The following is a 26,193-nucleotide window of genomic DNA, read 5'->3' as shown; positions in this document are numbered from 1 at the left end:
AAATGTATCCCGGAACATTAAGTTGCCAGTCCTGCCCCTCCTGTAGCCAGGTCTCACTAATTGCCACTATATCGTGACCCCAAGTATCTATCCATGCTCTCAGCTCATCTACCTTGTTCACTATGCTTCTTGCATTAAAATATATGCATCTCAGAGAATGACGCTCACATATATTCTCTTTTTTACCTTCTACCCTAATCTCCATCCTACCTTTCTTATCTTTTTTATTCCTAGCTAGGTGGCCATACTCCCTGGACACTGCTCTCACACTCTGTTCCCCACCCCCCTGCCAAACTAGTTTAAACCTTCCCCCACAGCTCTAGCAAATCTGCTTGCCAGCACATTGGTCCCCCTCCAGTTCAAGTGGAGTCCGTCCCTTTTGTACAGGTCCGACCTTCCCCAGAAGAGATCCCAAATTATCCAGAAATCTTATCCCTTGCCCCCTGCACCATCTCTTTAGCCACACATTCATCCTCCACATCCTCCTATTTCTACCCTCACTAGCTCATGGCACGGGCAGCAATCAAGAGATTACTACCTTGGAGGTCCTGTTTTTTAACTTCGTACCTAATTCTGCATAATCCTGTTTCAGGACCTCATCCCCACTTCTAACTAAGTCATTGGTCCCCACATGGACCACGACTTCTGGCTGTTCTCCTTCCCCTTGCAGAATGCTATGTACTCGATCAGAGATATCCCTGACCCTGGCACCAGGGAGGCAACATACCAACCTGGAGCCCCTGTGCCAGATACCTGACCCCCACGACTCGTCCCTGATAGGCTGTTCCCCCCAACAGTATCCAAAGCCGAATACATGTTGCTGAGGGGCACTTCCACAGGGGTACTCTGCACTGGCGCTCTCCCTCCTTTCCTCACAGTCACCCAATTCCCTGACTCTTGCCTTCTAGGGGTGACTGTCTCCCTGTAACTCCTCTCTATAACTGCCTCTGCTTCCAAATCCAGAGAGGATTTGCCACGAGTGTGCAAGGCAGTGGGGAAGCCACATCCAGAGTACCAAAGGTATTTTAGCACGAGGCTGCGCTCGCATTGGGTGCAATGCAGGGTCGGTTGATTCCTGAGGTTGCATTTGAAGGACTTTCTCCAATCACTGAAGTTATGATGTAAGAGGTGATCTTAATGCTAATAATTATTCAATGTACATATGCCCTGAAATTTTGATTTACCAAACTAGATATATGTAAAAAAAACCTAAATACTGAATTAAATTTAAAAGGCAATATATACGAAAAAAAGGGACCCTAAATATTCAGTTATCCAAGACATTACAATAGTGCCAGACAGTTCTTTTGCAATAGATTTGTGTGTCCCGGGGGAGGTTCAAGAGCTGTTGGAAAGAAACTGTTCTTGAAACTGGAAGTGTTGGTCTTCAGGCTTTTATACACTCTGCCCGAAGGGAGCAGTAAGAAGAGGTTATTCCTGGGGTGATGGAGGTCCTTTATGATGTTGGCTGCCTTCCTGACGGAGCATCCCAGAGATGCATTAATTCAAGCATTGAGAAGTTGAGAGGAAGCATCAAAAACAAGAGGGCAGGACTTCAGAACAAGAGGCTGTCACGACACTGTTCTTTCAGAGAGTGATGAAGTCCGGAATTCTCAACCTTGAATATGCTGTTGTCTGGTCACTAAACACAGGCAAAGCAGAGTGAACAGAAATTAGTACCGACAAGGAGTCGTGGCTTCTGGGGAAGAGGCAGGAAATGCACCTGAGGCCAACAGAAAAGTGATTTTGAGTGATCAAAGTGGAGTGAAGGGCCAAATGTTCTCCTCTCCCAATTTCCAGCAAAGTGTCTGTCGTGTCTCACAGGATCATAACCCACCAACGATTTTTGGCAGGAACATTTGGTCAGTCTGGGAGTGTCCCACTGATCCCATTCGGGGAGATCACACCCAGTGTCCCACTGATCCCAGTCGGGGAGTTCACACCTAATGTTTCACTGATCCCAGTCGGGGAGTTCACACCCAGTGTTTCACTGATCCCAGTGTTTCACTGATCCCAGTCAGGGAGATCACACCCAGTGTCTCATTGATCCCAGTCAGGCAGATCACACCCAATGTCCCACTGATCCCAGTCAGGGAGATCACACCCAGTGTCCCACTGATCCAGTCGGGGAGATCACACCCAGTGTTCCACTGATCCCAGTTGGGAAATCACACCCAGTGGCCCACTGATCCAAGTCGGGGAGTTCACACCCAATGTTTCACTGATCCCAGTCGGGGAGATCACACCCAGTGTCCCATTGATCCAGTCGGGGAGATCACACCCAGTGTCCCACTGATCGCAGTCGGGGAGTTCACACCCAGTGGCCCACTGATCGCAGTTGGGGAGTTCACACCCAGTGTCTCACTGATCCCAGTTGGGGAGATCACACCCAGTGTTCCACTGATCCCAGTCGGGGAGTTCACACCCAGTGTCCCACTGATCCCAGTCGGGGAGTTCACACCCAGTGTCTCAGTGATCCCAGTCGGGGAGATCACACCTAGTGTCCCACTGATCCCATTTGGAGAGTTCACACCCAGTGTCCCACTGATCCCAGTCGGGGAGTTCACACCCAGTGTCTCACTGATCCCAGTCGGGGAGATCACACCCAGTGTCCCACTGATCCCAATCGGGGAAATCACACCCAGTGTCCCACTGATCCCAGTCGGGGAGTTCACACCCAGTGTTCCACTGATCCCAATCGGGGAAATCACACCCAGTGTCCCACTGATCCCAGTCGGGGAGTTCACAACCAGTGTTCCACTGATCCCAATCGGGGAGTTCACACCCAGTGGCCCGCTGAACCCAGTCGGGGAGATCACACCCAGTGTCCCACTGATCCCAGTCGGGGAGTTCACACCCAGTGGCCCACTGATCCCAGTCGGGGAGTTCACACCCAGTGTCTCACTGATCCCAGTCGGGGAGATCACACCCAGTGTTCCACTGATCTCAGTCGGGGAGTTCACACCCATTGTCCCACTGATCCCAGTCGGGGAGTTCACACCCAGTGGCCCACTGATCGGGGAGTTCACACCCAGTGTCCCACTGATCCCAGTCGGGGAGTTCACACCCAGTGTTCCACTGATCCCAATCGGGGAGATCACACCCAGTGTCGCATTGATCCCAGTCGGGGAGTTCACACCCAGTGTCCCACTGATCCCAGTCAGGGAGTTCACACCCAGTGTCTCACTGATCCCAGTCGGGGAGTTCACACCCAGTGTCTCACTGATCCCAGTCGGGGAGTTCACACCCAGTGTCTCACTGATCCCAGTCAGGGAGTTCACACCCAGTGTCTCACTGATCCCAGTCGGGGAGATCACACCCAGTGCCCCACTGATCCCAGTCGGGGAGTTCACACCCAGTGTCCCACTGATCCCAGTCGGGGAGTTCACACCCAGTGTCTCACTGATCCCAGTCAGGGTGTTCACACCCATTGTCTCACTGATCCCAGTCGGGGAGTTCACACCCAGTGTCCCACTGATCCCAGTCGGGGAGTTCACACCCAGTGTCCCACTGATCCCAGTCGGGGAGTTCACACCCAGTGGTCCACTGATCCCAGTCGGGGAGTTCACAACCAGTGTCCCACTGATCCCAGTCGGGGAGTTCACACCCACTGTCCCACTGATCCCAGTCGGGGAGTTCACACCCAGTGTCCCACTGATCCCAGTCGGGGAGTTCACACCCAGTGTCCCACTGATCCCAGTCGGGGAGTTCACACCCAGAGTCCCACTGATCCCAGTCGGGGAGTTCACACCCAGTGGCCCACTGATCCCAGTCGGGGAGTTCACACCCAGTGTCCCACTGATCCCAGTCGGGGAGTTCACACCCAGTGGCCCACTGATCCCAGTCGGGGAGTTCACACCCAGTGTCCCACTGATCCCAGTCGGGGAGTTCACACCCAGTGTCCCACTGATCCCAGTCAGGATCATCAAACCATGCCTGCTTAAAATAAAAATGTTCATATGTGTCTCGATTAACAAATGATGTGTGAAATTAAGTGTGAAAGAGACGGGGAGAGAAATGGAGTCAGACAAGAGTGATGCAGAGAGAGTGGTGGGGGGAAGATGGGAGAGAGGGACAGAAAAAGAGGGGGAGAGAGAGAGAGACAGTGAGACAGACAGTTAATGAGAGAGAGAGAATGAGAGAGTGACAGACAGAGAGTAAGTGAGAGACCCTGATGGCACCATCATATTCTCCCTCCATTCTGATGGCCAGAGCTGCACAGAGTTCATTGAGACACACAGCATGGTTCATGAGCCATTGCTGCCCAATTACACTCGATTGACTTACATCCCCCGGAATGTTTCGAACAGTCCTGGTATGTTTTGAATGGTTGGAGGAAACCGGAGACTCTGGGGAAAACCTACGCAGACACGAGGAGAATGTACAATCTCCTTATAGACAACGCGGGATTCGTATCCTGGTGCCAATTGCTGGCGCGGTAAAGGCATTGCGCTAACCATTACACCAACTGTGCCACCCTTGCAGATTAGTTCATTGTTCCGTGAGATTGGAGAATAACCTCCTGTTCTTCTATTCCCTGCTCCAACTAATGAAGGCTGTCTCATATATTCCCTGTACTTCCACCTCCAAGGACCTTTAGCCATCCACACCAAGGTCCCAAGTGTCTTAATATTCCCTCACATCTGGACATTCACTGCCTCTGCCCTGGCCTCATTCATGCTCACAAAATGCATCCCACATTTAGTAAATGTCAAAACTGGAGGACCCACACCTTGTATTCCATCTTGGCAGACTCCAACTAAATGGCATCAGTGTCAGCCTCCAATTTCCATAAAACCCTTCCCCGGTTTCTCTGTTTTCCTATCCCTCTGTCTCTGTTCTTCCGACTCCCCATTCCTTTCCCTTCCTTCTATCAGAACTATTTTCCTTAACCCTCTGCCCTCTTTCCCTAACAGTTTTTTTTTCTCTTCTGCCCTCTCACCTGCATCCACTTATAACTTCTTTCCTCTTGGCCTGGGCTCCTCCTCCTCCTCCACCCTGCATGATTTTCCAGATGCCCGATGAAGGGAATCATTAAATGCTTATCACTTTTCAAGGATGTCAGCTCAGTTTCTCCAGCACTAGCCAAAGCCAGTTTAGCTCATGCCAAGCCTGGCCCAGTCCAGTCTCCAGCATAGCTCAAAGCAACCCAATCAAGTCTAGCCCAATCTGGCCAAATCAGCTCGAACCAATCCAACCCAATCAAGTCTAGCCCTCTCCAAACCATCTCAGCCCAGTCTCATCTTGGCCATCCCAATCTAGTCTAAACCAACTGAGCCATACCGAACCAGGCTAGTCTGGTCCAAACCAATCCAATCTAACCCAGTTAGCTGAGTCCAAACATCACAACCTGGTCTAACCAGCCCTAGGCAACCCAGTCTGGTCCAACACAACCCCACCAAGTCTTATGTAGCCCAAACCATTCCAGACCAATCAAAGCTAGATTAACTGAACCCATCCCAGTATAGTCCGATCTAGTCCAGCCCAACTCAAACTCACTCCAGTCAAATGCAGTACAGGAGAAACTCAGCAGGCCACACAGGATCCATAGGAAGTATGCCAGTCAATGTTTTGGGCCTGGGTCTTTTGTCAGGTGCCAATAATCAGGAAGATTGGGTTGGGAAGGGTAACACAGGCAAGTAGGTGATAGGTAGATACAGGTGTGAGGGGGGAAGAGAAAGGAGTTGAGGTAATGAGGAAGGGGGCAGAGGGCTGAAAAAGATGCTCTCTGATAGGAAAGGAATGGGTTGGGGAGCTGGGGGATGGGGATAGAGGTTGACTGGGGGAGGGGGGATTATCAGAAATTGGAGATCAATATTGAGGCTGTCTGGTTGGAGAGTTCCCAGATGGATATAAAGTGTTGTTCCTGCAATATGCAGGTTTGGCAGTGCAAGAGTCAATGGGTAGACATGTCGGTGTGAGAAAGGTGTGTGGAATTGAAGTGGCTGGCCACTGGGAAGACCTTGCTGTGAAGTGGGCAGAGCGAAGGTGCTCCACAAAACAATATCCCAGTCTGCGTCCAGCCTCACTGACGTAGGGGAGGCTGCAACGAGAGAACTGGATGCAGTAGATGATCCCTGCAGATTGACAGGTGAAGGGTTGCTTCACTGGGAAGGACGGTTTGGGGCCCCGAATGGTGGTGAGGGAAGTGGTGCAAGTGCAGTATAATTTATCCCAATCTGACCCAGACCAACTGAATCCATCCAATCTAATCCATCCCCGCCCCAATCAGCCCTGTTCAAGGCAGCCAAACCCAATCCAGCCGCCCATCATAGGTGTTTCATGCCAGCCCAGTCCAATCCACCCAGACTACATCAATCCAGCCTGTCCTGATCCTGACCTGAGCCCTGTTCAGGTAGAGCCATAGACCACCAGCATAGAGGCCCTTCATCACATTTAGTCTGTACCGAACCATTATTCTCCCTAGTCCCATTGACCTGCAACCAGACCACACCCCTCCCACCCATGTACCTATCCAATTTTTTTCTTAAATGTTGAAATCGTGCCCACATTCACTATTTCAGCTGGGAGTCCAATCCACATTCTCGCCGTTCTGCACGAAGAAGTTCCCGCTAATGTTTCCTTTAAACATTTCACCTTTCACTCTTAACCCATGTCCCCTGGTTCTTGTCTCACCCAACCTCAGCAGAAAAAGCCTGCTGGTATTTATTTACACCCCCCTCACAATTTTGGATACATCTATCAAATCTCCCTCATTCACTGACACTCCAAGGGAAAATACCCTAACCTGTTTAAACGTTCCCTGTAACTCAAGTCACGGCAACAACCGTGTAAATCTCCTCTGTACTCACTCTTTCGATCTCTCATGAAGCTGAGTTACCAGAACAGCACACGATGCACAAATTTGGCTTCACCAATGTTTTTCCACATTCACCATAACTTCCCAAGTCCAGCGCTGATTTTTGAAGGCCAGCGTGCCAAAAGCTCTCGTTATGAGTTCACTATGGGGAGGATGTAAGTGCTTTGAAGAGGGTGCAGAGAAGACTTTCCAGGATGCTGCCTGGATTCGAGAACATGTCTTAGGAAAGAAGGCTGAGAGAATTGTAGCTTTTCTCTTTGGAAAGATGAGAAATAGAGGTGACATAATGGAGCTATGCAAGATTATGAGAGTCCTAGATAGGGTGGACAGCCAGCACCTTTTTCCTGCTCAGTCACTGTTGTGGGAAAATGTTTTAACTCTTGATCAGAAGACTGACACTGGGGAGACAACTTTGATTAAAGGTGTTGGAGGTGAAGTAGAGTCACAAATATAGTGCTGAATACAGAATTAGTTAAGATGAGGTTGAAGAATGCATCAGTTTGAGGTGAGTGGAGAAAAACTGAGGGAAGATGTCAGATGCAAGCCTTTTTACACAGAGAGTGGTGGGTACCTGGAAATCATTGCCACGAATGGTGGTGGAGTCTGATAGAATACAAACTCTCAAGGGACTCTTAGATAGCCACATGGATGTAAGAAAAATAGAGGGTTATGGGTGTAAGGTAGGGAAGGGTTAGAAAATAATGGAGCAGGTTAACATAGGGCAGCGCGGCATCATGGGCCTGTGCGCTGCAATGTAATATTCTATGTTCTATGACCCTATTTATCTGTGACATCACTTTCAAGGAATTTTGCGTCTGTATTCCCAGATCCCTCTGTGCTACCGATCTTCAGCTGCCTGGGTCCTGGACCAGGAGTCCTGGTGTGTGTTTGAGATGTCCTCGACCTTACCACGTGAGTCTCTGAAGTCAACGTGGCTGGGCAGGTAGTGCTTGCACAACCTCTCCAGGACCTGCTTGTAGTGCATCAGTCGATGTAGTGGCCGCAGCAGGAACACATTCAGGGGGAGGTAGCAGACCTTCTGCTGCTCAAATTCCCGGCACGCTGCCTCCAGTTTGCGGGAAGCCCGGATGGCCTTCTCCAGTTCTGTCAGGATCTCACTGTGCTTCTGCAGGTGGACGGTGAGTTGCTGCAACCAGAAAGAAGGGGGAGAGGTCTGAGCAATGGAGGACCAAGAGGCCGTTGACATGACCCTATCCAATCCCCAAGCCTCGGAGACCAGGGTAAGTGAATGGAGATCCCGGCAGGAAGGGAGAATATCTATCACACTTACACAGTACAATCACCTGCACAGTCTGTCTGTGTGAGGGTGCATACTTCATTTTAGAGATACAGCACAGTAATAAGGCCCTTTTGGCTATCGAGTCCGAGCCACCCAATTAAACTACACCCCCAGCATGTTTCGAACAATGAGAAGAAACCAGAACCCCCAGGGAAATCCCACACAGACACAGGGAGAGCGTGCAAACTCCTTACAGACAGCGTCCCAATCACTGGCACTGTAACAGCGTTGCACTAACTGCTACGCTAAACATGCTGCCCATGTAGGGGTGGGTGGGTGGGTGTTTGAGATGTGTGAGCGTCAGCGTGTGCATGTGATTGTGTGTGGATGGGTATATAAGGCAGTGTGGGTGTGTGTGTGGTGGGTATGGGTGTGTGATGTATGTGTGGGGTCTGTGTCTGATGCATGTGCATGAATGTGTCTGTGCATATTTCCTGCATGCATCTGTGTGTGCGCATGTTTGTGCATGTGTAAGTGTGCACATGAACATCTGTGCACATGTGTCCATGTGCCCATGATTTGTATATGCTAGAGTTTTTCCTCGTGCATGCACATGGCTGTGCACACCCGTGTGTCTTCCTTTTGAACGTGTTCACCCCATGCATTTGGCTGCACTTCTATGTGGGTCAGACAGGAAGTGGGCATTGTGTGTGTTTTTCAGATCTTGCATGGGTGAGCACATTTGTGTGACAGGAAGTGAGCGTTGTGCGTGAGTGTTGGGAAGCCAACACGTTACTTGAAATGAGGCAGTTTAACTTTACTGGGCCTCCCTACAACCTCATGCTGACTGAGGATTTATTATTCTCCAAATGTTCTCAAGAGCCTTGGTTTCAGGTTTGAACCAAAGAACAACCTCCCCTTTGGTGTTGGCCTCCTTCAAACTGATGTTAAGATGTTAAGCATAGAGTCAACTCAAAGAACATAAAGTTACAGCACAGAGTTACAGAGCAGGATTGGTTCATCAGTTGTAATGGAGATCAATTAGTAAGATGCCCTAACATCTGCAACTCTGAATAGGGTTTTGGTCACTTGTGCCACCACTGTCTTCGGTAGTCTCATATAAAACATGGGTTCTCTATCTTTATCATTGCCCTATAAAGTACACTGTTTGTCCTGCAGAGTTTCTCTGGCATTGTTTTTTCACTGCCTTAGGTTGGTTTCAATTTTTGTTTGGTAATACTCCTGCTAAATGCATGGGCACTATCAGTTATCAAAGTTAAACAGCATGGGACAGGTCCCCAGCTCTCTGCCCACACTGATATTCAAGCCTCCTCCTCCGCCACCCCCGTACACTCATTACATTTTATTCTCCCCACATTCCCATCACTTCCTGGCATGGAGGTGCCAATGCTCAGGACAAGAAAAATCTCTAGAAGGTTTTTAACTCAACCTGTGATTTCGCAGGCACCAAACTTCACTCTATCAAGAACACCTACAAGAAGCGGTTTAATAAGAAAGAAGGCTCTATCGTCAAGGACCCCCACCACCCAGGTCATGCCCTCTTCATTCTGCTACCATCAGGGGAAAAAGGTACAGGAGCCTAAAGATGAGCATTCAACAGCACAAGGGCAGCTTCTTCCCCACTGCCATCAGATTCCTGACTGATCAATGAACCAAAGATACTGCCTTGCTTTGACTTTTCGTGTACTATTTTTATTTATTTTTTGTAAGGTGATTTACATGAATGTTTGCACTGCGAAACAACGGATTTCGTGATTTGTTCATGACAATAAATTCTGATTCTGTTTCTCCTCCCCTGCCCCGTCCCAGATTCTACCCCTCACCCAAACACAGGGGGCAATTTACAGTAGCCAATTAACACACATATCTTCGTGGTGTTGGAGGAAACTGGATTACCCGGGGGTGTGGTGGAAGAAACATAGGAAGTACGAGCAAACCTCACTGACAGCATCAGTAGTCAGGTTCGAACCCGTGCCTCTGGAGCAGTAAGGCAGTGGCTATATACCCCCTAAGCCACTGAATCACTCATGGGGTGGGGCTTGAACTCACAGCCTGGCTTGGAAGCCATAGACTGTGTCTGAAGCCCCTTTCACACTTGCACGTGAACCCAATCATCCTTTAAAGTGTATAGTGTGAAAGCAAAATCAGCTTAACGCCGATGTCAGATGCGTCATCTCACGCCGGGCATTGACAGCCTTGACCCCTAGTACAATCCCCTGTGTCTGCAGATGCCAGTGTTCCAATCAGGCAAGTGTGAAACAGGCTATTACATTATGGGATTGAAATGACACAAGTTGCTGGAAAGTGAAGGAAGAATTATAAACTTTGGCATGGGAAAGTCACAGCAGGAGAGAGAAAGAAAGAGAGGAAATAAATAGCAATATCTATCAATAGCGGACAATTTTTAAATAGTGTTGGAAAACTGATAGCGCTATAGAGCATAATTTATAAAGTCCAAGCAATGGCGCACATGACTTCCCAAAATACTGAGCATCCAGCCTTTCCTATGTCGCATGACATTCTGGGAGGGCAGGACCGCCATTGCTTTTTCCCATGGTATTTATAAATTGTACATAATAGCGCTACCAACTTTCCAATGTTGTATAAATTGTGCACGATGATGCTTCCAACTTTTCCACGCTGTATAAATTGTATGCGATAGTGCTACCAACTTTCCCACGCCGTATAAATTGTACATGATGACACTACCAACTTTCCCACGCTGTATAAATTGTGCGCTATAGTGCTACAAACTTTCCCAACCTGTTTAAAAATTGTCTGCTATTGCTATTTAATGCTAGCATTTTCCCACAGTCCCTTTTAAAGGTTTATATAGGTCGGCACAACAGCTCATACTCTGCTGTTCATAAAGCTTGATTATGTTATAATTAGACATGATTAATTTTGTTCAAATATAAGATCATAATACATTGATTAAGATTTAGAGCAAGTCCACATCACTCGATGCATCATGACATCATCGGTAGTCCTAACCCCAGGATGGCTCCTTGCAAGTGTGAAAGCGTCCAATGTCTCATTCCTATCCCAGGACACTGAACGGCCAATTTAGTGGGATGCGAGTATGAAAGGGGCTTGAGAGAGGCGATTCTGGAATCCATGTGTGATCAGATATGCAACAATACCTTGTCCATGCAGTCACTTACCTTCATAGAATGGAGATTCTTCAACATCACATCTCCAATTCTTTGGTAATCTCCTTTAATATGTGCATTGGATCTTCCTTCCCTGTCAATGCATAGAGGAATAATTCAGCATTATAACCTGTGGAAAATTAAAAAGTAAATAGAAACCATCCACCTTCCTCTCCTCTCCTGCTTTCCTCTAATCTCAAGCTTTGGTGAAAGCTCACGGACCTGAAACATTAACTTTCACAGACACTGCCTGACCCGCAGAGTCTTTGCAGCATCTTTCTGTACTGTTTTCCCAGCAACTGTGCTGGTCTTCCAATGACCCAGCAGCCAAGCTGCAGATCTGTCAAACTTTAAGCCCAGCAACACTTCTGACTGGGTGTCTTTTGGAAATTCACTTGACTTAACACTAACTTCGAACATTCCTGCACAGTACAAGCCCTTCAGCTCACACTCCCTTGTAAACCTACATTACAACAATCTAACCCTTCCCTCCCCTTACACCCATAACCCTCTATATTTCCTAGTTTTATTTTCTTACATCCATGTGCCTATATAAGAGTCTGGTGAATGCCCTCAACAATACAATCCAGGCACCCACCACTCACTGTGTAAAAAAAACACACCAATGACTGACATCTCTTCTAAAATCCCCTCCACACACATTAGACAAATGTCCTCTAGTTTGGCCAACGCTGGAAAAAAAGGTGCTGGCTTTTCACTTTATCTACACCCCTTCTAATATTATATACCTATATTCGTCAGCTCTCATACTTTGTAACTCTGAAGGGAAAAGCCTGAGCTCTGTCAGCCTTACTTCATATGACATGTTCATCAATCCTGGTAAATCTCCTCTGCACCCTCTCTAAAGCTTCTATAACCTCCCTGTAATGAAGCGACCAGAACTGAATGCAATACTCCAAGTGTGGTCCAACCTCATGGCTCTTGAGTCTAATGAATGCTAGCCCACCATACACCTTCTTAACCAACCATTTGAGGAGCAACCTTGAAGAATCTATGAACCGGGACCCCCCAAGATCTCTCTGATCCCTCACGCTGTTAAGAATCCCACCATTAACCATGTGTTCCACCTATATCCTGTTATAACCTACAACAGCCTTCTGCACTATCCACATCACCTCCAACCATGTCATCTACATACTTACTGACCCACCCCTCCACATTTTTAAAAAATATTTTATTTAAAATTTAAAATCACAACATTAATTACTACATATTGATACAGACATAATGTGATTAATTATTTACATTAAAAAAGAACCCTAATACCCTCCCTCCTCCCTTCCCCACCTACAAAGAAAGAAAAAGATCATCATCTAATACAATCACAATTAAACTTTTTGGCTGCAAGAATGGTGGTGTATGTTTAGGTTAATTTTATTAAAATTAATTGAGTGCCCAAGTTAGGGTTTAAGCTTGGTTGGTAGATGCCCCATCATGGGAGTTCTGAGAGAGGTGACTAAACCTCACTGGTTGGTGTTAAACAAGAAAGTCTGCAGACACTGGAGTTCAGTGCAATGCACAAAAGTGGTGGAGAAACAGGTCACACAGCATTCAGAGGGATATAAAGTGATGTGCATTTCCTAAGCAACTATCACATCAATGGGACCCACCCCAAGGTGTTTCTAGCCGATGGACAACACTGAAGAATAATTATCGGTTGGAAATGTGGGAGGCAACATGTCCAGAAGCACAACAATTATGATGTTCAGATAATCTGCAGGATGAATAATGCTAGGAGATCCAAGATAATCCTCCTACTTATGCTCCAAATAGCACTGGAAACCTGCATCCACTAGAGGGGGCAGAAGGGACCTCCATTCAGCACACCTGCTGGACGAAGCCCACAGCCCTGCCTCAATCATAAGGCTCACTGGGGCTTATGTTCAAAGTGGCAGGGAGTTGGACAGTCCACAAAAGGAAATTATCTTGTTTTGCAATACACAAATGTGCTGAAACTCAGCAGGTCATGCAACATCTGTAGGAAGTAAAAGGGTAACCAACATTTCGGGCCTGAGCCATTCGTGAGGTATTCCTGATCCCTAATTCCTGACAAAGGGCTCAGGTCTCAAATGTTGGTTAACCTTGACTTCCTGTGGATGGTGTGTGATCTGCTGAGTTTATGCAGCACTTCTGTGCATTGCATTCACTGGACTAGTGATGTGAAGGGTTCTCCTTGCTAGATCTTCATGCCCGGTTAGAGTCTTGTTCGCACCCCAAAATGCTCTCAGGGTGTGGCGGTATTGGTGAGATTGTTATCTGCCTCCTTCTGGAGGAGATATTTGTCACAAGGGTCTGGAAAGGGGTGCGATGGTCCAGGTCACCGTACCAGTTTAACACAGGGTCCTGCACACTGCAGGCTGTTTCCTGGGACACGTGAAGACAACCACTAGCAGCTGTGGGAGATGGTCAACCTAGTGAAAGCCAACTGGTCTGTCTGCAACGTGGTCATCCAGTGTGAGCAACTGTCTGTATATGAGTGCATCCTCTCCCTGTGGCCCTATGGGTTTCCTTTAGGTCCTTGCACATCCCAGAGACATGGAGGTCAGTATTGGGTGCTGTAAATGACCCCTACTGTGTAGATGTGTTGTAGAATCTGAGCAAGTTGCTAATTTTTAAAATTGCGAGATACAGCAGGATAACAGCCCATCCGGCCCACAAGCCTGCCTCACCCAATTAACCTGCTGATCCTGTCTGTCTTTAGAATGTGGAAGGATACTGGGGCACACAGAGGAAATCCAGGCAAGTCACAGGAAGAACATACAAACTCCTTGCAGGCAGTGCGAGATCCGAACTTGGGATGCTGGCACTGTATATTGTTGTGCTAACCACGACATTATACATGGGGCCCTAATAATGTAGTGAAGGTAAATAGTGAAATTATTCCATGGTTAGTGTAAATGATTGGTTTATAATGCACACGGACTGCTGCATAATCCAAGGAAACTGCTGCAATGCTGATTTTGTGTAAATCTCATATTAGTGTAATGATCTCTCTTTCAGTGTGAATGGCAACATATCCACTGCATTAGACCTGGGGGAAATTTCTGAATAAAGACCGAATCATGTAATTGGTCCATCAGCAGCGGGCCAATCGAGTTGCAAAGGGAGGAAACTACACAGATGCAGGGGGCACATAAAAGTAAAACAGAGAGAGAGGAGAGCGGTCATTTTGGGAACAGCCATTGTACGAGTGGCTCGGTGTAGGAGTGGGAATTTGAGGCATTGTTTCGTGAGACTTTAGACTGAGGAGAAAGTACAGGAGTTGAGACAAGGAACAAAAAAGGTTTTCATAACTTTTTTCTATTTCATAGATAATGGGAACGACAGCCAGGTCAGGGCAATGCAGAATGTGGGTCGCAAGATAAAGGAACAGAAGGTGGTCATTAGGCCTATCGAGTCTGTTCCGTAAATCTACACTAAGCTACTCTATTCTAGTTCCAATTTCCAGCCTTTTCCCCATATCCTTTGATGCCCTCACTGATGAGATACTTGTCTATTTCTTGTTTAAATACTGCCAGTGATCTGGCTTCCACTGCTGTACGTGGCAGTGAGTTCCACAGATCCACGACCCTCTGGCTAAAGAAGTTCTTCCTAATCTCTGTTTTATATCGATAACCTCTAATGTTCAGACTATGACCCCTTGTCCTCGATTCACCCACCAAGGGGAAACATCTTACCCGCATCCACCCAATCTAAACCTTTCAAAATACGAAACATCTCTATGAGATTTCCTATCATTCTCCTATTCTCCAATGAATACAACCCAAGAGCTGCCAAACGCTCCTTGTACGTTAACCCTTGCATTCTGGGAATCATCCTAGCAAATCTCCTCTGCACCCTCTCCAACAACATCACATCTTTTCAAAGGGGCACAAAACTGTACACAGAACTCCAAATGAGGTCTCACCAGTGCCCCATAGAGCCACATCAACACCTCTTTACTCTTATATACTATTCCTCTTGAAATGAATGCCAACATAGCATTCGCTTTCTTCACTACCAATTTTACCTGGTCATTAACTTTTAGATTTCCCTGCACGAGGACACCCAGGTCCATTTGCACATCCGAGGACTGAAGCCAGCAGAATCCCTGACAACTTCATCTGTGAGAAGTGCATCCAAATGCAGCTCATGACAAACCGAGTTAAGGAATTGGAGCTGAAGTTGGATGAACTCTGGATAATTCGGGTGGGAGAGGGGATATAAGAGAGGAGCTAGAGGGATGCTATCACACTAGGAGGCAGGAGGAAGGTAGTCAGAAGAGGGAAAGGGAACAGGCAGGCAGTGCAGGGCACCCCTGTGGCCGTTCCCCTCAATAACAAGTATACCATTTTGGATACTGTTGTGGGGGGGAGGGGGGGAGAACAACCTATGAGGGACAAGCCACAGCAATCAGGTCTTTGGCATGGAGTCAGGTCCTGTGGTTAGGAAGGGAAGGGAGGAGAAGAGGTGATGGGGATTCCATAGTTGGGAGACAGATAGAGGTTCTGAATGTGGCATCACGGGTAGATAGGGTTGTAAAGGAGTTGGAATATTATGTTAAAATTGTATAAGACATTGTTGTGGCCAAATTTAGAGTATTATGTGCAAATTTGGTCACCTAATTACAGGAAAAATATCACTAAAATTCAAAGAATGCAGAGATTTATTTGGATATTGCTGGGACTTCAGGAACTGAATTTCAGGGAAAGGTTAAACAAGTTAGGACTTTATTCCCTGGGGCATAGAAGAATGAGGGGAGATTTTATAGAGGTATATAAAATTATGGGAATTATAGATAGAGTAAATATAAGTAGGCTTTTTCCACTGAAGGTAGATGATATACAAACCCGAGGACATGGTATAAGTGTGACAGAGGGTAAGCTTAGAGGGAACCTCTTCACATGGAGAGTGGCGGGAGTGTGGAATGAGCTGCCAGCTGAAGTGAATGTGGACTCAATTTTCACATTTAGGAAACATTTGGACAGGTACATGGATGGCAGGGATATAGACTGGGTGCAGGTCAGTAGGACTAAACAAAATAATAGTTCAGCACAGACTAGAAGGGCCAAAGGGCTTGATTTATGTGCTGTAAAGTTCTATGGTTCTGACAAAAAGGGAGGCTATGTGGTCCATCCTGCCTGACCCTTGTCTTCCCCTTGATTTTGATGATCTCAGAGGGAAAAATCACACCACTGCTTTGGGGTTTGAAAAGTGTCCTGGAGGTATTTCTCAATGATGGACATTATTCTGACCTTGCGTTCACAAGTAAACTTAGTTTTCAGAGCCAAAAAACGTTTGGGAAGGAATTCTACAGTCAAAGCAATTTCGCCCATTTTTGACAGAGCTCCCCATTCAGTAGTAATGCCAGTGCCTCCACTGTGAACCTTCTGTTTTTTTCACATATTCATCCAATTTCCATTCCACAAATTCCACTCAGCCTGCTTCCACTAATCTTATAAGAACTTGTTAGATATTTTTTCTCATTATCATTTGTTCGCACACAATATAAAATAATTTGGCTCCAAGATATTCCGGTTTTGTTTAGAGGGAGAATGAACAAATCCCACACTGGGCAGGTCTGATCTCTGGAGAATTGTATCGGGTCCCATGTAGTTAATGTAGTTGGGTCCCACGTTCTCCTGACTGTTAGGGCAGTGCAAGCTGATCCATTCACAGGAAATATTCAGCAGGTCAGGCAGCATCAATGGAGAGAAAAGCCAAGGGAATCCTTCAGGTCAAACACCCTACAGTGGAACTTTTCACAGTGATTTTTTATGAAGTAATCTACTTGACATTGTATTTCTCTTCCCACAGAAGTAACACTAAAATATTGTTGCCTTTGCTCTGTTCTCTCTCTTTGTAATTCTGCAATTTTTTTCTGTTGTGCTATGTATGGGTTGAAAGCTGGATTGTTCACACAATGAACTTTGCCAGTGTATCACACTCTAATTACAATGAACTTGAGATGCAAGTATCTCTGGCATTTCCTGTTTTTATTTTGGCATTGGAGTTTCTGCAGGATTTTTAAAAATGTCACATTAGATTCCTGGATTCTGTTCTCCTCTAGGTAGGGTGTGTGTGTGCGTGTGTGTGTGTGGGGGGGGGGGTGTGTGTACGCATGCATGTGTGTGCATGTGTGTGTGTGGGGGTTGTGTGTTGGGGGTGGGTGTGGGGGGGGGGTGTGTGTGTTTGTGTGCATGTGTTTTTTTTTTACTTAGCCCTTAAGGTTGAGCGCCAGAATGGATAGTGGAGTGGTTGTGGAAAAACATGCAGTTAAGCCCTGCTGAAAAAGTCAGGAATCAAAAAGTTGTGTGTGGTGGGAATAATGTTCTGAGTTGCATTTATTTCAATGCAAGGACTATTGTAGGAAAGGAGGATAAGCTTAGAGCATGGATCATCACATGGAATTATGACATTGTGGCCATTCGGTGAGACTTGGTTGCAGGAGGGGCAGGACAGGTAGCTCAATGTTCCAGAATTCCGTTCTTTCAGACGTGATTGAGGGGGAGGGAAGAAAGGGGGTTCATGTTGCGGAAAATGTCACGGCAGTCCATACTAGCGGTTATATGGGTGGAAAGGAGGTATGGGAAAAGGATGACACATTCATGGGATTGTATTGTAGATCACCCAATAGTTCGCGGGAAATGAATGATCAAATCTGCAGAGGTAGGGTGCTGACAGCTGCAAGAAACCTAAGGTTGTGATACTGTTGTAGGTGATTTTAACTTTCCACAAATTGACTGGAATTCCCATATTGTAAAAGGGTTGGATGGGTTAGAATCTGTCAAATATACAGTACTAAGGAGAGTTTCCTTAGTCAATATATTGAGGTCCAAACTAGAGGGTGTGTAATACTCTATCTCCTATTAGAGAACAAGACAGGACAGATGACAGAATTGTATGTAAGGGAACATTTTGGATCTAGCAATCATAATGCCATTCATTTCAAGATAAATATGGAAAAGGAGAGGGCTAGGAATGAGATTCTAAGTAGGAGAAAGGCCATTTTTGATGGTTTTGGAAGGGATTTATAAGTGTTTGTTTTCTGGCAAGGATGTGCTCAATCAGTTCAAAGGTGAGTACATAGTTTGTATGTTCCTCTCAGAATTAAAGGCAAGACTAGCAGGTGTAGGGAACCTAGGATGTCAAGCGATATTGAGGTTCTGATTAGAAGATGGAGGAGTATGGCAGGTATTGGCAGCATGGAACAAACAAGGTAGCTGAGTAGCATAAATCATTCTTGAAAATGCCTAAGGATGAAATCAAGATGGTGAAAGAAGGCATGAGATTGCTCTGGCAGACAAATGTATTGCAGTGACTTGGAAGTCAGATTTGTATATAGATATGGGAAGATGGAATGCAGAAATTCAAAGTTGCATCCCTTTTGAGAAAATTATATGTAATTTGTGAAAAAAAACCTATATTTTTTGCAAATTTGGAGCCAGTAAACATACATTTTGGTTACAAAAATGTAGAAATGTTCTTTCAGCCTCCCCTAAGTCCTGTGTTAACCTTCTTCCTAATAATAAAAATGTACATGAAACCTGTTGAATTCCAATGTGTCATGGGCGATACCCGGGGTAGTTCAAGATATTATAATATTTCTATCTTTTTCTTTTCCTTATACTATATATGATTTTTATATGTATACATTATTCTTTAGGGTGGGGGGGGGGTTGAGGGATTGGGAGAGGGAGGGAAGGGCAGGGATGTAACCATCATGTAGTGAGTGAATTTTTAGCTTGAACACTTATTGTATAATGATTATTAATTACATGCATGGAAATTTTTTTTTAAATAAAATATTCAAAAAAAATTGGTCCTCTTGAAGATCCATACATAGAGCCAAAAGAGATGTTTGGGATCTTAAATAGATTTTTGGCATTTGTATTAGATGGAAGACAGACACTAAGAATATAGAAGTAAGGCAAAACTCTACAGATTAAAGAAGAGGAGATGCTTGCTGCCTTGAGGCAAATAAGGGTGGATAAATCCCCAGGGCCTGACAAGATATTCATTCAGATCTTGAGGGAGGATAGTGTAGGAATTGTGCAGGGGCACTGGCAGAGATATTTAAAATATTCATAGACATAGATGAGCTGCCGGAGGAGTGGAGGATATCAAATGTTGTTCCATTGATTAAAAAGGCTCCTGAGAATAATCTGGGAAATTATAGGCCAGTGAGCCTGTCATTAATAATGGGTAAGTTATTGGAAGGTATTCTGAGAGACTAATATACAAGTAAGCAGATAGACAGGGACTGATTAGGGACAGTCAACATGGTTTTGTGCATGGTACTCCATGTCTAAAAAAAATCTTATAGAGCTTTTGGAGGAGGCTAGCAGGAAAGTTGATGAGGGAAATGTAGTGGACGTTGTCTCTGTGGGTCTTTCAAAATGTCCCACATGGGAGTTTGGTCAGGAAGGTTCACTCACTCAGTGTTCAGGAGGAGGTAGTAATTGGATTAAACATTAGCTTAGTTGAGTGAGACAAGAACAAGAGGGCATGGTTAAGGGTGAAAGGTGAATTGTTTAATTAGGGATAATTTCTTAATTCCGAGAGTGATGAGAGTGTGGACTGAGCTGCCAGGTGATGTGGTTGATGCAGGCTCGATTTCAACTTTGCAGAAAAATTTGGATAAGTACATGGATGGGAAAGGTGAGGAGAGCTGTGAAATAAATGGACTAGATGGGTTGAGGGGCCTTCTTCTGTGCTGTACAGTTCTATGGTTAGTTGTCCCTTTGTTTCTGTAGGACATGAGTCACCCAATGAAAATTATACAAAGGTAGTAAATCCCAGAAGTGAAATCTCTGTTAATGACCCCATGATTGTCGCAGGTTGGGGGGTGGGGGGGGGGGGAAGGGCAAGAAGTGCTTTATAATGGAAGGAAAGGTTTGGGAAGTTGCCAGCAAACATACAAAGGGACCCTCCTCCGCCTCATGCCTTACCACAGAGCAAGTCTTTGCTCGACTTCTCGCAGAAAGCTGGAGTGAAACTTGTAGAGGGGTTCAAAATTCGAGAAGAGCAGGGTCTTCAGCTGCTCCGACATGATATCATCCCTGGTCACAACACCCTGGAAAGACTACCAGAGAGAGAAAGAAGTCAAGGTCCAACCGTGGAATAACATCTCTGGTTATAATCACCACTTAAAGAACATTACAGCACAGTGTAAGCCCTTCAGACCACTATGTTGTGCCGACCTAGGGAACCTATTCCAAAACAATCGAACCCTTCCTTCCCTCACATCCAAAATTCTTTATTTTTCTTACAGTTTTGAATGTAGCTACCCACCTCCACCACCAGCAATGCATTCTAGGTACCACCACTCTGTAAAAAAACACCTCTGACCCTGAACTTTCCTACACTCACCTTAAGCAGATGCCCTCTGGATTTTGCTATTGTCACCCCTGGGAAAAAGGTGCTGGCTGTCCAACTTTATCTATGCCCTTCATAATCTTATACCCTTCTATTAAGTCACCTCTCATCCTTTGACCAAAGAGAAAAAAACCCTAGTTCTATGAACTTTACTCGTATCATATGTTCTCCAATCCATGCAGCCTCCTGGTATATATCCTCTGCACCCTCTCTAAAACAGCTACATCCTTCCTGTAACATGCCAGTGAGAATTGAACCGAATATTCCCGGTATGGTCTAGAACTTCACGGTTCTTGAGCCTAACCTCCCGACAATGAAGGCCAGCACATCGTACGCCTTCTTCACCATCCGATCAAGTTGACGCTGAGAATAAAGAGAATGTGGACGCGATAATCCCTGCCACAGATCCCTTCGATCCAAAATAATTTTCATCCTGATTCCTTTCTGAAATCGATATCGACTTCTCCATTTTCTGTTTACGCCCTTCCCCTGGTCTGTCTCTTCACCTCATCCTTCGGTCTCTTTTCCTCCAACTCCCCTTCCCTTCCCTTCCTTCTCTCAGAGAGCTACCCCTTCCTCTCTGCTGCCCTCTCCCCCACCCCCACCACTTTCTCAGCTTTGTTCTTTACTACTCTCCCCTCCACCTATTACCTTGTACCTGTGAGCCTATTCTTCTCCATCCTCTCCCCTACTTTTTTATTCAAATGTCTGTCTGAATTTCCTAATTCCCGATGAAGGGCTCAGGCCCAAAATTTTGGCCACCCTTTTACTTCCAATGAATGCTTCGCGATCGGCTGAGCGCTTCTCAAGCACTCTACTGCTTTACAATTAAATTCTGCAATTTATTTACAACTTCTATCTTGCTAGAATCCTATCTATTTGGATCAAATTAAGCAGAAATTTTTTTTTTAAATTCAAAATTTGGCACTAAATTAGGACATGAGAGCAGCTGTGATGTAGATTCCTGTCACCCCATGACAGGATGACATTTATTTGCAGGATCTGTGAAGACCACGTGTAACAAACAACGGGTCAAATCAAATCATTCTGCTTCATTTAATTTCCTGTATTGTGCTCATTTGGAACCTGACTAATCATTAACTTCAAGAGAAGGAAATATAATTCTCATGAACAGCCGACTAAATGAGTTGAATTAAATTGCACAACATTTTGTTCTAATATTTAAAACAGCCCTTCAAATTGCACTGTGAATGTTCCTACAAAGATAATAGCAATCATTCTGAACTCTGCACGAGGTCTGCCTTTGTCTAAGGTTTTGCTGCACTTTATTTTTCAGATGTTCTTGGATCAAAAGTCTTCATTTATGCAGGATTGAATTGCTGTCGTAAAGAGTGGGCTTTAATCAAAAACAAGAGACCAGTTCACAATAATGTCAATGGCATAAGCCTATGGCTGTCTTGTCTCTCCCAGTCTGATCCTGCCTGACCTCACATCCTCCATCGTTCACCCTAAATTCTCCAGTTTGTGTCTTCCCTCCCATAGATCCCATTCACCAATGTTTCTTTAGCTCCTGGTGAAGCAACACTTTGCCCTTAGAATTTTATTCCTTGCTTTCGAGTCCCTGCACCACCTCATCAGCTCTCCCTTCCTCCTCCCACCCCACAAATCCCAGAAATTTGACCGGCAACACTACTACAGTGCCAGTGATCTGGGTTCGAATCTGGCACTGTCCGTAAAGAGTTTGTACGTTCTCCCTGCAACCTGTGTGGGTTTTCCATGGGTACTCCAATTCCCTCCCACCCTCCAAAATATACAGTCTTGGTAGATTACTTGGGTGTAATTGGGTGGCATGGATCTTATGGGCCAGAAAGGGCTTCTTCTGTGTTGTCTTGTTTAAAAAATTATAATTAATTTAAATCTCAAAAGCCCCTCTGGTTTTAGACCTTTGCTTATTTGATTGCCTTCCCATTGGCTGCCAGTTCCTCAGCTGCCTGGGGCACAATCCCTGAAATCTCCCCCCCCCACCCCCCCCTTTCTCCTCATTTCGGATGCTTCTTCACCAAACCTTGGGTTACCTGTGGTTTGGTGTCATTTTTCTCTCTCATTGGATATCGCTCCAAACGTTCTTGCAACATCAGATCGGAGCCCTCTAACCCCAGGATAATTGGGCCTGGCCAAGTTGGCCATTCATGGGTCTAGGCAGTGGGTAAGTCGACAGTTTGGCCTGGGCTAATGCCATCTGTGCCCGTGTGTCTCTAGAGAAGGAGCATGCGGTGTCCTAGGGCACGATGGGGGATTTCTGCCACCGGTGGGGCGACACAGGGGCAGAAGCATGTTCTGGATTGTGATGACCATGTCACAATTTGAAATTATAGTATGTAGCTGACATACTGTCATATTGTAGTAATGTTATTTCTCATAATCACTGGAAAAAAAATACCCAGTATAATGTGGGTGTGAAGCATTTCAATACAGCCAAGAGTACACACCATGCTGTCAGTCATAGAGCCAGTCCTTGCTTTATGAATGAAGTGGGGTTAATGCAGTGCCATCCCAAGTTTGTATGTTATTCCTTGTGACCTCTGCCCTTCCTCCTGATGATTTAAGTGTCCTTCTATGGCCCAACAATGAGTTAACTTGCCACTGTCAATAGCCTCTCATGTGTGGGGCAGTGGGGACAGGTGGGGAGAAAGTGGGAGAGTAAATGGGCAGCTGGTGTAGGGTTAGTGGTAGTGAAAGCTTGGTGTACGCACACACATACACAAACACACACTCATGCTCTCTCCCACACACACACACCCCCATCCATGCTCATGCTGAGACATACACACAAACATGCACGCACTCACGCTCATGCTGACACACATGCACACGGTCACACACTCACGCTGATGCTCACACACACACAAACATACCCACACACTCACTCACACAAGTGAACTCACTCACATACACTCAATGACACACACACTCACAAACACTCATACACAGTTACTCAGATACACTCACTCACACACACACACACACACTCACTCAGAAAGACACACAGACACAGTCACAGATAGGGTGTCATGGTCATGCAGACACAAAAGCATAGTAATAGATCCATAATCACAGACATGCAGACTCAAACGTACAGACACGATAAAGTCTGTAGCCATACACAACCAGCTCAAGGGAAGCCAACTCGTGTGAATGTTGAGTGTGAGGTACTGACCATTCCATTGTGCTTACCACTGTGATGACTTCAAGGTCCTTTAGGTAAGTTCGTTCCGTGGTGGACACTTCTTTGGCAATGAAGTAAGCTTTGTCAGCTGGGAACCGCTGGGGAATTCAAAGCAACAACTTTCATTAATAGATGTAATTGGACTTTGTTCTGTTGGTTTATTTGTACAATTTCACCCAGAATCTTGCAGGCACAAAGAAATCAGGCCAACGCTGGGGTAAATATTACCAGGTCATCGTCAAATTCAAAGTTCAGATTTATTGTCAGAGTACATACATGACAACACATACAACCCTGAGATCCCTTTTTCCTGAAACCCAGCCTGAATTTCTATTTATCATAAACTATAAACTTTACTCAAGAAAATTAAAAAGTTTGTATGCAAAAGAAAGCAATATATAAACAAACTGACTATGACTGTTCAATGCAGAAAAAAAACAAATATTCATAATAAATATTGTGCAAAGTCAGAGTCCTTTAATGAGTCCCTGATTGAGTTTGTTGTTGGTGAATCTGATGGTGGAGGGGCAGCAGTTGTTCCTGACCTGGTAGTGCAGGTTTTGTGGCACCTAGACCTCTTTGCTGATAGCAGCAGTGAGAACAGAGCATGTCCTGAGTGGTGTAGATCCTTGATGATTGCTGTGGCTCTCTAAAGGCAGCGTTCCGTAGATTTTCTCAATGGCATGGAAATTTTTGCTTGTGATGTCCTGGGCTGTGTCCACTACCATTTCCAGGGCTTTCCACTCAGCTATGGTGCCCCCGTAACAGGCTGTGATGCAGCCGATCAGCTCACTTTCCACAACACATCTATAGAAGCTTGCCAAGGTTTCTGATGTCACACTGAACTGTTGTAAACTCCTAAGGAAGTCGAGGCACTGGCGTGCTTTCTTCAGGGTGACATTAGTATGTTGGGTCCAGGAAAGATCCTTCAAGATAGTGACACCCAGGAATTTAAATTTTCTTACTCTCTGCACCTCTGATTCCCTAATGATCAATGGATCATACACAACTGGTTTTCCCTTCCTAAAGTCTACAGTGAGCTCCTTGGTTTTGGTGAGAAGGAGTACAAGGCTGTTGTTAGTAAGCCATTCAGCCAAGTTTTCAATTTCCCTCCTGAAAACCAATGGCGGTGCTGCCAGAGCTGATATAACAGAAGTGCTGCTGCAGGTGTAGTCCTGGAGAGAGTAGGAAGCAACCATCCTCATGCCAATAGGCTGCGAGCTGTGGCCAAATTGCAGTCAAAGGTCCAACACAGATTACTGGCTGCTGGAGACTGGCTCATGGGAACCAGGTATTGGAACCAGGATTCAAGAGGGCAGAAAGGGGTTCTGAAGGGCCTAGGAAGGTTTTTGGGTCGTAGTTGGTTTGAATCTGGAGCTTGGGTTGCCAAAGGATAGAACAGGGGTCTGTGCATCTCCAGAGGTGGTGGGAGCACTGGAGGTGAATCCATGGCATACTTGGAGTGGCAAGGTTGGTGCAGCGGTTAGCACAACACCTTTGACAGTGCCAGCAAATGGGTTCAGATCCCTTGCTCTCTGTAAGCAGTTTGCACCTTCTCCCCGTGTCTGTGTGGGTTTTCCACAGGGGCTCCAGTTTTCTCCCACCATTCGAAACGTACCGGGTTGTAAGTTAATTGGATGTATATTGAGCACCTCAGGTTCGTGGACTGAAATGGCCTGCTACATTTTTTTTTTAATTTAAAGGAAATTTTGTGTTATATTATGTTTTCTGATATATTACATGACAATGAAAAAAATCTTGAATGTTGTACGCTGACTTATCATCCTTTATTTTTTTTTACAGCCCACTACTGTGGTATCATTCGCGAATTTGTAAATGGTGTTGCTGTCATACTGAGCGACACAGTAAAGCAAGTGGAGCAGGAGGGCTAAGTACACAGTCTTGGTGCTGTTTGAGATTGATTTTCTTACTAGTCCATAAGATTTTGGTCTGGATGTGAGGAAATCCAAAATCCAATTACACAGTAGGGCATTTGAGGCACAGGTCTTGGAGTTTGCTGATCAGTTTTGAGATGATGGAGTTGAATGCCTTCAATAAACATTATCCTGATCCATCCATCTTTGCTCTCCAGGTGTTCCAGGAGTTTGTGAAGTGTCAGTGAGATGGCATCTGCCATAGACCTGTTGCTGTGGTAGACAAATTGGAATGGATTCACGTCGCTGCTCAGACAGGAGCAAATATCCTTTGACACCAGCCTCTCAAAACACCATCACTATGGATGTGAGTGGCACTGGTCAGAAATCATTTAGGCATGTTAATACACTGTTTTTTGGCACCAGCACGACTGGAGCCTGTTTGAAACGGGTGGGTACCGTGCCCTGCCGGAGTGAGATTTTGAAGAATCTGTCAATATGTTGGCCAGATTTCAGGTTTT

General features: G+C 45.7%; 1 protein-coding gene across 2 annotated transcripts in view; it reads right to left on the bottom strand.

Annotated features, from left to right (window-relative positions):
• The window catches only part of LOC138739013 (FERM, ARHGEF and pleckstrin domain-containing protein 1-like), a 302,053-nt gene that overhangs the window by 56,398 nt on the left and 219,462 nt on the right, over positions 1–26,193 (bottom strand). For both annotated transcript variants that reach the window (XM_069890341.1, XM_069890340.1), the window contains exons 15-18: positions 23,807–23,896; positions 20,185–20,318; positions 11,246–11,327; positions 7,730–7,967 (exon numbers count right to left, since the gene is read on the bottom strand). In XM_069890341.1, coding sequence (XP_069746442.1) covers positions 7,730–7,967; positions 11,246–11,327; positions 20,185–20,318; positions 23,807–23,896 — 544 coding nt within the window. The remainder of the gene's footprint in view (positions 1–7,729; positions 7,968–11,245; positions 11,328–20,184; positions 20,319–23,806; positions 23,897–26,193) is intronic.

This window comes from Narcine bancroftii, chromosome 7, assembly GCF_036971445.1.
Source record: "Narcine bancroftii isolate sNarBan1 chromosome 7, sNarBan1.hap1, whole genome shotgun sequence".
NCBI classification, from domain to species: Eukaryota; Metazoa; Chordata; class Chondrichthyes; order Torpediniformes; family Narcinidae; genus Narcine; species Narcine bancroftii.
This window is presented reverse-complemented; position numbering and strand designations above follow the sequence as displayed.